This window comes from Sinohyriopsis cumingii, chromosome 12, assembly GCF_028554795.1.
Source record: "Sinohyriopsis cumingii isolate HCF-2022 chromosome 12, ASM2855479v2, whole genome shotgun sequence".
Lineage (NCBI taxonomy): Eukaryota > Metazoa > Mollusca > Bivalvia > Unionida > Unionidae > Sinohyriopsis > Sinohyriopsis cumingii.
Window position 1 is genome coordinate 12,058,216 of NC_142972.1, and position 13,969 is coordinate 12,072,184.

Consider the following 13,969-nt stretch of genomic DNA (forward strand, 5'->3'; position numbering starts at 1 on the left):
TAAGGTGACCTCACATGTATCACAGTACTCCTCTGAACAGTGCTATAATGAGGGAACACTTTAGCTTTCAATTTTACTTCTTGTCTGATACTGTTACTGGCATAGTCATAACATTGTATAAGAATGTTTGTTCACTAAATTTAACCATAAGAGCTTGTCAGAAATAGCTTTGTGTGGAATTCTTGTTTCAATTTCTCTTAACAGGAATGTGAATGTAGAACCTCTAATCAAGGACCTAAAGCATCTTTGGAAGGAATTTCTCAATTCAGTTTCCTCCAGTGTGAAAGACTATCTCAGTGTAGAACATTTGGGACTTATACTGAAACGGTTGTCAGAGACAGGTAAACTGATTGTTATACTATTTATTGCTTTTTTACATAGGGTTATTTAGCATGCCACACTTTCTTTTTTACATAGGGTTATTTAGCATGCCACACTTTCTTTTTTACATAGGGTTATTTAGCATGCCACACTTTCTTTTTTACATAGGGTTATTTAGCATGCCACACTTTCTTTTTTACATAGGGTTATTTAGCATGCCACACTTTCTTTTTTGCATAGGGTTATTTAGCATGCCACACTTTCTTTTTTACATAGGGTTATTTAGCATGCCACACTTTCTTTTTTACATAGGGTTATTTAGCATGCCACACTTTCTTTTTTACATAGGGTTATTTAGCATGCCACATTTTCTTTTTTACATAGGGTTATTTAGCATGCCACACTTTCTTTTTTACATAGGGTTATTTAGCATGCCACACTTTCTTTTTTACATAGGGTTATTTAGCATGCCACATTTTCTTTTTTACATAGGGTTATTTAGCATGCCACACTTTCTTTTTTACATAGGGCTATTTAGCATGCCACTTTCTTTTTTACATAGGGTTATTTAGCATGCCACACTTTCTTTTTTGCATAGGGTTATTTAGCATGCCACACTTTCTTTTTTACATAGGGTTATTTAGCATGCCACACTTTCTTTTTTACATAGGGTTATTTAGCATGCCACACTTTCCTTTTTGCATAGGGTTATTTAGCATGCCACACTTTCTTTTTTACATAGGGTTATTTAGCATGCCACATTTTCTTTTTTACATCGGTTTATTTAGGATGCCACACTTCTTATTTACATACCGTTATTTAGCATGCCACTTTCTTTTTTACATCAAGTTTTTTAGCATGCCACTTTCTTTTTTACATCAAGTTATTTAGCATTGCCACACTTCTTTTTTACATCGGGTTATTTAGCATGCCACATCATTGACATACAGCATCTAAGGTTTAATTTAGTTTCACTTGAACTTGCAAAAATTATCAGAGAACAATATAAATTGTGTGATTATTTGCACAGTCAGCTCTTGAAAACATAACAGATAGTCCAGCTAAGTAGGCAGTTAAAAACATGATGGATATTACTGCACAGTAAGCATTTGAAAACATAGTGGTTTAAAATGCACAGTAAGCACCTGAAAACATGATGGACAGTGATGCACAGTAAGCACTTGAAAACATGATGGACAGTGATGCACAGTAAGCATTTGAAAACTTGATGGCTAGTGATGCACAGTAAGCACCTGAAAACATGATGGATAGTGATGCACAGTAAGCACTTGAAAACATGATGAATAGTGATGCACAGTAAGCACTTGAAAACATGATGAATAGTGATGCACAGTAAGCACTTGAAAACATGATGGACAGTGATGCACAGTAAGCACTTGAAAACATGATGGACAGTGATGCACAGTAAGCACTTGAAAACATGATGGACAGTGATGCACAGTAAGCACCTGAAAACATGATGGATAGTGATGCACAGTAAGCACTTGAAAACAGTGATGCACAGTAAGCACTTGAAAACATGATGGACAGTGATGCACAGTAAGCACCTGAAAACATGATGGACAGTAGTGCACATTAAGCACTTGAAAACATGATGAATAGTGATGCACAGTAAGCACTTGAAAAAATAGTGATGCACAGTAAGCACTTGAAAACATGATGGATAGTGATGCACAGTAAGCACCTGAAAACATGATGGATATATATGCACAGTGAGCACTTGAAAACATGATGAATAGTGATGTTGCATGTAGTAATTTCCCAGTATTATGCACATGCACAGTATGCACTTGAAACATCTCTATATTTAGTGCTAGAGATAGGTGCTTTAATTATAAAGTTTTTTTCATTCTCTTATAACAGATGGAGTAGAGATTCTCATATAACACATGGAGTAGAATTTCATAGATGTTTATCAGGCTCAAATACATGTATTAAAATATGGTGAAGTTCAGAATGTGTTATACATTTGTCTCCAATTTGACATTTGTCTCTGATATTTTTGTGCAATTTTTATGATAATATATTTTAAACCTATTTCTGTTTATTTCATAGTATGTTATTTAATTAGACAAAGTAACAAAAAAAATGAACTTCAGAAAGATAGTAGATGAAAAGAAAAGAAGCTTATACCCCTTACTTTGTAGAGCCTAATTTGTCACTTTAGTTTTTGTTTGTGTGTATACCTATTTATCTACCTGTCCAAATCTTAGATTAAAGTCAATATTACAGATTTTGTGTCCCAATCTCGTTAGAAGTGGAAGTATATATTATTCCTTATATGCATTCATCCATCCATTTGTTTGTCCATCAACCTATCCTTGTGTCCATAACAGAATCTTGTGAATGCAACCAATGCCATAGATTTTGGTTGTTTGATGTGAAAAGTGGTTAATATTGTAGTGATCATCAGACTTTGTTTCTGTAATATTTATAAGACTTATTGCTCATTTTGACTTGCAGCTGAAGGCAGTGTTAGGCAATAGAACTGGTCCAAAAGTTTTAAATAGATAGCCATAACACTTAGTAAACATTATGGTTATGATGAGAAGATATCAACAAATTACTTTGCTCCCACCTTGTTAAGAGCTATTTCCCTTTTTGTATTGTAGCTGAATATTTCATGACAGAATCTTGTAAAAACAACTTGTGTCTAGCTTTTAATGGGTCAGTTTCAGATTTGATACATATTATGGTCATTATCAGAACCACTTACATATCAACAAATCACTGCTCTTGTGAGAGTTATTGCCCTTTTGTACTTGCAATTGAAGTGGAATGTTGTATATGATGGAATCATATGAATGCAGCTAGTTTTGCATTTTTTTTTTTGATCACTAGGACACTATATTGTGGTCATCATTTGAAGATGCACATATTACTAGTCTTCTACAGTTTTGTTAGAGTTACTGTCCTTTTTGCCTTGCAGCTGAATGCAATATATGATAGAACCTTGTGAATGCAACTAATCCTGTAGTTTTTAGCTTACATGGATGTAATGCCAAGGGAGCTTATAGCGTGGACATGTATTCCGTCATGCATTGTATGTTGTGCATCATGCACATGTCAACAATTCCTTCTTTCCATTCTACAGTTCATATTTCTGATCCAATTTCAGTTAAACATGGGTTTATCAACAAAATCTCAGACAAATTCAATAGTGAGTTAGATCTGTATATATTTATGAGGTGATCTTTTTTCTGAATGGTTAACTTTCTTATCACTGTGGTCCATATTTTTGATCTAGTTTTTATATAACTTGAATGAGTTCAATAAATGAACAAGCTCCACAGGTACTAATGAGGCAACCATGCATCTGATTGGCTGATTTTGTTGCCCCAGTGGAGGCTGTATTTTTTATTCAGTTTAAGTGAAACTTACAGCATATGCTTATATCTTTAAGATCTTGGCTGATTTCAATAAATAAGGGAAATCTATGTATATTTATGAAGTTATTTTGCTTGTGATTGGCTGAGTTTATCACCAGTCTGAAAGCTGTAATTTTGTCATCTAACTTTGATCAGAATGGAATTATAATCAATTATAATTGATGGCTTATATCTTCAAGATCTAGGCAAATAAATGGGACCCATGCTTCCTAATGGGGCAAGCTTGTATCTGACTGGATGACCTTCTTACCATTCTTTAAACCAGAATTTTGATTTCTTGGGTTGATTATCATCAAGGCCTGGTTGCCTTTGATTATAAGCAATAGATAGTGCATATTATGCCATCTTTATTGACTAATATATAGTAAAATATATAAAAACAACATGATAGAAAGTTGGTAGATAGTTTACAAAGAATGTATTATTATGCTAAAAAATCCTGCTGAGTAAAGTGGGTAGCTGTGTGAGGTTATGTAAGCAGGTGAACAGTATAAGAGCCACTTGGGCCTCTTGTTAATTGATTGCCATGAAACTTTATTCATATTAGTGTCTTCATCAGAAGATGTGCATATCAACCAATCACAGCGCTGTAGTAATTTGTATTCCTGTACTGCAATAGAAGAAGGGTGTATATTACTTTGTCATCCAATGAGTTGTCTTTCCTTAGGTGAGTTGCACTATGGGGTTCTATCTGGATGTTGAATCTGGCCAGTTCTCTACCAAGAAGAGCTGTTGTTCTCTCTAGTAGATTTTGATGTTGAAAAGTATGAGATACAGTTGGTCACACTGCTTCACTGGCTTGCCAGTCAAGAAGTTCATGAAAACAAAATAATACTGCAACTCTGTATACTGGATTTTACTTTTAATTCTTTCCATTGAATAACAGACATGTACCAAAAAAGGTAAAATAGTTCAAATTAATTTTTAACTTAAACATATTTAACAGGCAGGTCTTTACGTATGAGTCACAAAGGTAACAGGTGTTCTATTTAGAGTACTGCACTGTGTGGCTTCGGTACATGTATATCAACTGCCTACACAGCAGCAGACTATGAGGTAAAGGGTTAAAGTGAAGAAAAGTTGCACAGAGTCATCCTCACTCTCTCCAATGGCAAGACAATGTTGAGACATCTGGAGATGAGTCTGAATGCAGTGGATGGCCACCAGTTTTTACTGCAGCAGAGTCAATGCCCTGTGTAGTCCATCAGCCATCGCAGTTGAGGTGATGAGTATATATGTATATATGCATGGCCACCTGATCCACCAGTAAGGACTTTCACGATGGAGCCAGGTGTAGCTGTCCACTCTACGTCAACAGTCATATGTCTTCTGTTACTTACGGTAGCAGGCATAGTATGACCATGACCTGACCTGAAAATAAGCAGAACTCAGCAAAACAGTAACTCAGCAAAATAGTAACTGGCTCCACTTTCTTCTGGAATGGCTGAAATAAGGAAGTCAACAAGTTCACAAATCTTCCAAATGATATGAATGACAGAATATGAGACCCACTGTCTAGAACAGATGCATAACTATCGTCAGTTCCTATGCATCTTCTGTGACCAACCTAAATGAGTTCAAGAAAAAATTTTATGAAAACTGGAGTATCTTATTGCAGAAGTTCAGAAGGCAGACAAGTTCATCATCCTTGGTGACTTTAATATTAGTTATGGCACAGATCACCAGACATGACCAAGCATCATTAGAAAAATTGCTTTGGCAGATGCAACAACCATTGGACACCACCTGCTAAAGAAATGACCTAAACATAAATTCCTAATCAAGAGCAGTCTTATGCCAGACAAACTGCAACGAGGTGCCTTTGATGCACCCTCGCTCAAGGCACTGGTATCTTATTGACTAAGTCATCATAGGGAGATAAGGGATGAAGGCCATCAGAAGTACAGAACATTGAACTGACCACAGGTACATAGTCTTCAAGCTCAGTTTCCCCATTCAGCCTAGCAGATGACCACAAGGCAAAGAAATGTCCAAAAAGCTTGATTTTTACCCATTGAAGCAGGAGTATGTGAAACAGGCATTTGTCAAAGAATTGTGCAGTCAACAAATATCAATCAATATAAATTCTGTGAATGTTCAAGAAAACTGAGCATCCTTCAGAGACCCTGTGTACTCAGCTGTATCCCAAACCCTTGTTGATGATGGGGAGTCAACTAAACCACTTTGAGAGATTAGTGGAGTCAAGCAAGGTTGTGTGTTGGACCCAGCCCTGTTGAGTATATTCTGTGCCATACTTACTGGTACCGGATGCAAACTGAGGGAAGGAATACGATCTTTGGATGGTCAGAAGAAACTCTTCTATGATTCCCTCCAGTCATCCTTGAAACACTTCAACATTGACCCTGAGTCTTGGGAAGATTTTGTTTCCTCAGGATTGTTCCACCTGGAAGAGTCTCATCTATACCAAAGCTACATACATTGAACTGGGGAGAATTGCAGAAGAATTGCCCAAGCAGTGCTGAAGTGTCAGCAGTGTAGCTCACAGAACTGCAGCACATCCTTTATTGATCAAGCAGTCCCAAGTGGCATGTCCTGTCAAGTATGCCAAACAGTTCAGAGCACAAATTGGTTTGATCAGCCACTCACATACTGACAAAAACCAAACCAGTTAGTGATGTCATTGTAATTTTGAACTTGAAAGATGAACAACAACAACTGTCCGTCCACATGTCCTTCCTGAAACAATTTTAGTGTGATAGTAGAAAACATTATTTGACTTAGAGCCATGAAATTTTTCACACTTTGTCATTGTCCTGAGTAGATGACCTGAAGGCTGTTCCATTTAAACATACATGTACCCAGGGAAGGCAGCTTTTAAAAATATGTGCCAGGGTACTTTGATTTCACAGAGTTTGTATTAAAATGATAATAAAATCCTAAGTTGCATCTATGGGTGAGTACTCCATATTAAAAGTGCCTTCCCTGGGTCCCTTGTGTGTTTTACTGGAACAGCCTTGATTAGATTTCCAGTCTACTCTGCCAGTTTCTTTCTTTTAATACATTTTTTTAATATCTTTTGGGACTTTTTACAAAAACTTTGAGATAGACATGTCAAACAAAGTTATTTATGCATACTTTAATTCATACACATATGACCTGATTACATCAGTTTGTTTTTAAAATGTAGTTTTTAACATGTATTTTTTTTTTACAAAACTTTTCCTAAAAAATATTGCAAAATTCTCATGAGGCAGGGAAATGAAATTTTGTTTGCATGTATGTTTCTCCACTTTCATTTTTTGTACAGATTTTGTGCATGCAGAGGGCATGTATGTTTCACAAACACAAATCTGGTTTCTAGAACTATTACCATCTTTGACTTGGAGCTCTGATGAAATGTGTGACAGAACATTCTGAATGTAGCTAGCCTTACAGTTTTCAGTGGATCACCATGAAACTTTGTACCTGTTATGGTCATCATGTAAACATGCACATGTTGACAAATGTTTGAGCTCCTTTGATTTTCATAAGAATTATTGCCCTTTTAACTTAACAGTCAGATGTAACATATGCCACCTGTTTTATATTATCTTACATTCAAAACTAAAGCTGTGAAAATTTAGTAAACATCTACCGGGTACCTGTAGATCCTAATGGTCGGTTATATGTGTACCCAATGAAAGAGAAGTGTATTAAATGTATACAGATCTGAACTGCTTCATTGTAGGTTGATGCTGGTATGAATGGCATGCAAAAATATATTTTCTCAGTGGTTGAAGTGTATAAGTCGGGGTGTACTTTGCAAGCCAGATAGATAGATAGGAAAAATTAACAACAAATTGTATAAAATATTCTTGTATTATTGAGTGGAATATGTCACAAATAAATTAACAACTTACAACTTTTGTTCTAATTAAATCCACTAAAATCAATGATGCTTGACATTTGAAATCCATTTATATGATAAATCCATGAATTCAATTGTAAGTTCCCTAGTAGTATAAAAATGGTTCAGATTGATCCGATTCACAATATCCCATAATATGTTAATTCCATGTTTTGTACAAAATAAACAATGAAAGTTAAGTCCACATTTTTTAAAAATTCATAGTATTCTATAAATGTCACTACCTAGTTAACTTGAGTTTAGTTTAAGCTCATTTTTAAAGTAATGTACTCTCTAGCTAAAGAAAAGACTAAATCAAAATGAAGTCTCTCCTGTTTAAAAATTTCAGATACTTTGAAGATGTTGAGGCCGCTCCCACCAGGGCTTGTTAAGGGATCACCAAATCTCATTGTCTGTCCCAAAGGTAAGACATTTCCCTGTTTTACTGATGAATAATAATAATGGGGGCCCCAAGTGGTCTAAAGCGCTCACCGTTACGGATCATTGCCATCTCAACTCTGCGTTGGTTCGAGTCTCGGGGTATGTGAGAAAGCTTGCCAGTAGCTTCTCGTGGATCAATGGTTCTTCCTTGGGTTTTCCCTGGTTCGTCCTCCACCATTTTTACTGGCCGCCATGTATAGTCTGTCTTGTGCTGAAAAATGGCATTAAACTCTACAACAACAACAACCACAACAGATGAATAACAAAGGAAAGAAAGTACATGATAATGTAAATAATTTGTTTCAGGAAGAAGAACAGATATGGGATTTCATAGTGAATGAGCAAAACACAAGTTATCCTATTAAGTCTGAAGTATTTCTGACTTCTGACATTTCACAGATATGCCTATTTTATTATATGATCCCTTTGATCCTATTTTTGTTTTTTTTTTTTGTATTATTTACATGATGGTAATGTCTGAAAGTGTATTTTAGATGCATGGGTCCTATAAAGATTGTTTAATTCTGGATTTGAAATAGCCTTGTTTTGTTGCTAAAATGTTAAAAAAGTACTGAAATTTCTGATTCTAGCTGACATCCTCCAGACTTTGCTTTCTGTGTACATGGTGGACTCGACTCAACCCCTTCCCCAGGCAGATGAAGTTCTGATGTGTGATTCCCACACTACACTTGACCAGGTGAGATCTGTCCTCATGTAAATTCTACATGTGGCGATTCAGTGAGAGTTATATCCTTTCATAAACACAATTTTGGGCCTCTACAGTATTTTTTATTTAAATTCCTGCATGTGGTGAGTCAATGAGAATGAAATCATATGAATCTGTGGCCACATACTTAGGAATTGTTCTTTGAAGCTTTACATTTGATGTTTGATTTCTCATTTCTACTCAATAGCTTCACATTAAGATGTTAGGCATTGCTGGCAAATATGGCACTGTGATTGATTGCAATAATATGTTAAGTTGGGTTACAGTCTTCGTCTTTTTTTCCATCAATATTGTAAAGAATTATTGACCTTTGTTAACGCAGACTTTTATCATGCAAGAACACATTATTTTGGTTTTCCTTAGTAATTGAAAAGTTAAGGGATATAGGTCAATTTGTATGCACAGATTACATAAAATGTATTTAGAATAAGGTTGGTACTCAACATATTTAATTTATATTTGACAGTATGCTGACAGCCTGTCAGCAAAGTCCTACATACATAGTTTAATTAAAAATAAAGTTATACAAATATAAAGAAAAAATTTGCAAAACTAAATTTTGTAGGAAAATAAACCCTTCCAAATGAATGAAGGCATGTAACTTATGAGATTAAAGATAATAGGTATCAATGTTAAAAATTTGGAAATGGTGTATAAGGTAAAGATAACATCTACAAAATATAAACTCATTAAGGCATAGGTCAAAGTGTATTCTGTAAACTGTATTCTTTTAAAAATCAATATTATCATGACTTTTTTTACTTGCACACTTAGAGACATACATATTGACCTAATTTGTTCTAATTCTGTTGGAGGTGGCATTGTTTGATTCTTTTATTTTATATTCCAGTGGAATGCAGGTGTCCTTACTTCTCATCCAAATTTGGACATAGTCTAAAATGGGGACAAATAATCTTTTATGCTACCTCATCATTTTCACTTATTTATGAGCAAACCTACATTTGCTAAGATTTTGTTGATAAATCAATTAAACTCATCTTGAACAGCTTGTGCTATGAGTGACCACCTGTCTTGAGAGACTAGATTCCCAATGTGCAGGCCTTTTTTAACGTTATTGTTATGATCTGCATTTTTGGCAAAAGAGGTGGGGTTTTTAGTCAGGATCTACCATCTCCTCAGCCAGTAATGCATCAAAATGTCATGTTTCATTTCATTGTATTTTTTTCAATTAAAGCTTTGAAATGTTAAAAGTGATGTTTATTTAATATTTTCTCTGCTTGGCAGCTGGATGTATTCTGGCGTAGGAGTCTTGGTGACAGGAGTTCCAGAATCCACTGCCTTGTGAATGCTGACCTGCTGGATTTTGAAGTCAGTGACAGAGGGGAGAGATGCTTGGAGGATTATATGCAGCAAATCCAGAACGAAGGTAAGTCTTGTGTATATGTCAAGTTTGCTTCTAATTTTGGCTACTTATTTCCATTTCCACATTTATATTTTCTCACTGCTTTTATAGAAGGGAGATAATCTGCTTTTGTTCTATTCTCTTTCAGTCCATCTTTCTAGTCATCCATCATCCCAAAATGATTGCACAATCATGAAGTAATGTGCAATGGAGGCAAAATTAAATCTTGCACGTTTACAATTAAATTTAATTAAGATGTTACACTCATATGAATAATAAATTATTATAGATTACCTGTATACATATTTTTTCACACTTTTTGCAGAATATTTAAATAATTTAAATAGAAATAAAAAACGGAAACATTTATCACAATAATAACTAACACCTGAGTATATATTAGGGTTGCATGTATTATTTGGCTAGTTGTTTCCTTTGACACCTTTTCATTTTCTCATTATTATTACTGAAAGAAGATAACATACCTTGTCATATTTAGCCTTCAGTCATATTCTCTTTCAGCCCTTCTTTCCATCTCTCATCCCAAAATGATCACACAGTGGTATAATGATTAGTGGACACATGCCAAAATAAAATCATGTTAATTTGAATTTAATTTAAATTCATGCATATATACATATAGATTACGCAATGTAGATTTGCTTTCACAACACTTTGCACAACCCGAGTTTTAGTCTAATTAGCAATAACAGTAACAGAATAATTTTGGAATGAGAAGTACCTTTCTGCATGATTTTAGCTCCATTTCTAGTTTACTCAATTGGAGTTACCACAATGTAAAAATGTTTATGGAATTATCAACCATTTCATATCTGGGGAGTTCATATTTTGATTTTTTGTCCGTGACAGAGCTGCAAAGATGGTGGGGAGCATTTAATGTTTGAAACAGAAGTCTAAAAAGAAAGTGTTATATCTTTATTTGCCATTAAACTAAAATGTTTCTTCCAAATTGTGAACTTTATTTTCAGTGCTTGAAGACAAATTTTTGTTAACTCCAATTTCTGAACCTTCACAGTTTTGCATTGAATTATGAGGCATTCACTTACATTAGTATAATAATTCAAATATATCTTTTATTTATTTATTTAGGTTACTGTCTGATTGTGATCTGTAGTTCAGAAAATGAGTATCGATCACGAATGGTCACAGCCCTAGACAAGTACAGAAGACGACTCTTACCCCATCCAAATAAAAAAATTGCCTCCTATATTCAGGAAAAACTACAGGTGGATATCCCTGTTGGCAAAGCAAAATTCAAGCCTGCTGCTGTAGTGGACCCAGACAGGTATTACGAAAATAAGGTTCTAATTAATTAAATGCATTCAGATAAAAGGCCAGGTTTAGTTGGGCCAGTTATTGCTTATGAACCTGTTGTATATACATGCTTATCAGTCAGTGTTTTCTACTGAAAATTTGATTCATGTAGTGTAGGGGTCATCTTATTAGTATGATATAGAAGCAAACTGAAATATATGGGGGTAACATTGGAAACCTCTAGATGTTTACAGTACATGCAAATACTGTCAATTCAGATATGTTTTTATGTTTTCATGCCACTGTCTCCATTCAGAATTGCATATATGGTATTTATCCATTTCATGACAACATTCTTTACACAATAATTGTATCTGCAGTTATTTGGATTTTAATAATTTGAAAATATTACTCCAGCGAAGTGAAGCATCCATCAGAATGTTGTTTGCCATTGGTATTCACTAGCAAGTATATTGCTTCCATTTTCATGCAAGTTGGAACTCTCTCAGTTTGTATTAAGTTTGACTTTATATTTTCCTTTTTTACAAGTGAGATTTAACTCCCATGCATATCTCTCAAGTTTAATATCTGCTAGTGTGTATACGTTGATAAGCCCTTGATTTGTAAAGGCAGCACTTACTCAGTTTTCATGTTGATAATCCCTTTAATTGAACCATGAATTTAAACTTCCTCACAACCATTTAGAGTTCTACAACTTTCTGTACATGTTTGACCTCGATTCCTTAGCTTATAAAGGCAACACCTTCTTCGTTTTCTCACAAGACAACCCTTTAATCAAGCTGCAAGTTTGATAGTTGTTCAGTGCCAAGTAACAGAGAGTGTTTATTTAAATTCCTTGTTATCTTCTGCGCTATTAACACTTGTTTAGTTGCATCCTTTGATAGGCTTCACAGACTGTATGATCAAAGTGTCACTTAACTCATTAACCCTTGAGCCAAACAGCTAGGCATTCCCTTACAGCATATGTGAGGGGGCCCCAAGTGGCCGAGTGGTCTAAAATGCTCTCCGTTACGGATCACTGCCATCTCACCTCTATCTGCGCCGGTCCGAGTCTTGGATTCAGCCAGTGTGGGTATGTGAGAAACCTTGCCAGTAGCTTCTTGTGGGTCAGTGGTTCTTTCCGGGGTTTTTGCAGGTTGTCCCTACACCATTAATACTGGCCACCATGTATGGCCTATCATGTGCTGAAAAATGGCGTTAAACCCCACAACAACAACAACAGCATATCTGCAGAGAGATCACCTAGAGCAGTGTTAGTCTTACCAGTGCCTGTATCCCTGAGACTTGCTGAGAGTACTTGGCTTGCAGATTTTTACAGAAGGATCTACTTGCAATAAATGTTATTTTCTTGTTTATGTTAAGCTAAAATTAATATGCACAGCAGTTCTCAATAAAATTACTTACATAATGGTATAAATTTCATGCTACATGCAGAAATAAAACTCATGCTTAAAGATGAAATAAATGATTTTCTTACCAATTTGTTTCTCTTGCCATGAATAATCCATAAAAATCCATGACGAATTCACACTGAATAATTAACACTATCAACACATGAAATTCATTCCATTTTATGTACACAGAAATTCCACTGTCATCTCTCTCGCAAACTTAACCTCATTTGAAAACTCCGTCAGAGTCTGTCGAATAAAAGTCTACTCCTAGCGGCTGATTCTTGCAATTTTCATAATTTTCTAATCTAAATATTTCCACTATTTTTGCCGCTATCGAAGTCAAATGTTTTCTTTGTTCAGCAATGTTCACTCTATGTAAGCTAAAATGTTATTGGTTAAAACGCCTGCATAATTTGGAAATGGCTTGAAATCATCCAATGGTTTGTGCTGATTTAACTTGTCATGCAGGATACAGGCCTAGACTAATACTGCCACTCAGACTTGGCAAACAAGCTAGGTAAACTGCACCATGTTATTGTGGCACTCGGGAGATGAGGAAGGTAAAGTACGACAAGTTATAGAGGTGGCAGGGGTTAATGAATTAAAGAGCCAAAGCTCATAGGCACCCACAAATGACAGTAAAGATGAGAAATCAGGATTGGAAAATATTTACATTGGCTAGACGACAATGGAGGATTTCACCATTATATTTAGTCACCTGGACGATAAGGATGAATTCTTGGGCTTTGTACCAGATGACGTTAGACAATGACATTTATAGGTTACTGTGACTCAAACCAAAACACTATCCTTTTGCTTTTACTATCTGGAAAATCTGTTTTCATTTTTTTATAAAAATTCAGTGACAAACTCTTGAGATCAACCTGTATTGTATTAAGGCAGATTTTACTAGTAAAGGGTGGTAGGAGAATAAAACATGTCAGATTTTTTTGCCTCATATCTGAAGTTGATTTATAGCGATAACCATTAGCAAGAGACTACTCTTAGTAGCAAATATACCCAGGTGCCATTTTTCAGGGTATGATTTATGCTTAAACACCACCCCTCTTTTTCCTTTTCTTGGATTGAAACTTGTGATTGAATGTAAAAAAATAACAACCAGCTGTGAAACTAGAGACTTGACTCTAAATATACTTTTGAATCAATCTT

General features: G+C 35.2%; 1 protein-coding gene across 4 annotated transcripts in view; it reads left to right on the forward strand.

Annotated features, from left to right (window-relative positions):
• The window catches only part of LOC149786011 (E3 ubiquitin-protein ligase rnf213-alpha-like), a 353,460-nt gene that overhangs the window by 122,511 nt on the left and 216,980 nt on the right, over positions 1-13,969 (forward strand). For all 4 annotated transcript variants that reach the window (XM_089976308.1, XM_089976310.1, XM_089976309.1 and 1 more), the window contains exons 24-28: positions 205-341; positions 7,928-8,002; positions 8,610-8,716; positions 9,992-10,133; positions 11,220-11,415. In XM_089976308.1, coding sequence (XP_089832434.1) covers positions 205-341; positions 7,928-8,002; positions 8,610-8,716; positions 9,992-10,133; positions 11,220-11,415 — 657 coding nt within the window. The remainder of the gene's footprint in view (positions 1-204; positions 342-7,927; positions 8,003-8,609; positions 8,717-9,991; positions 10,134-11,219; positions 11,416-13,969) is intronic.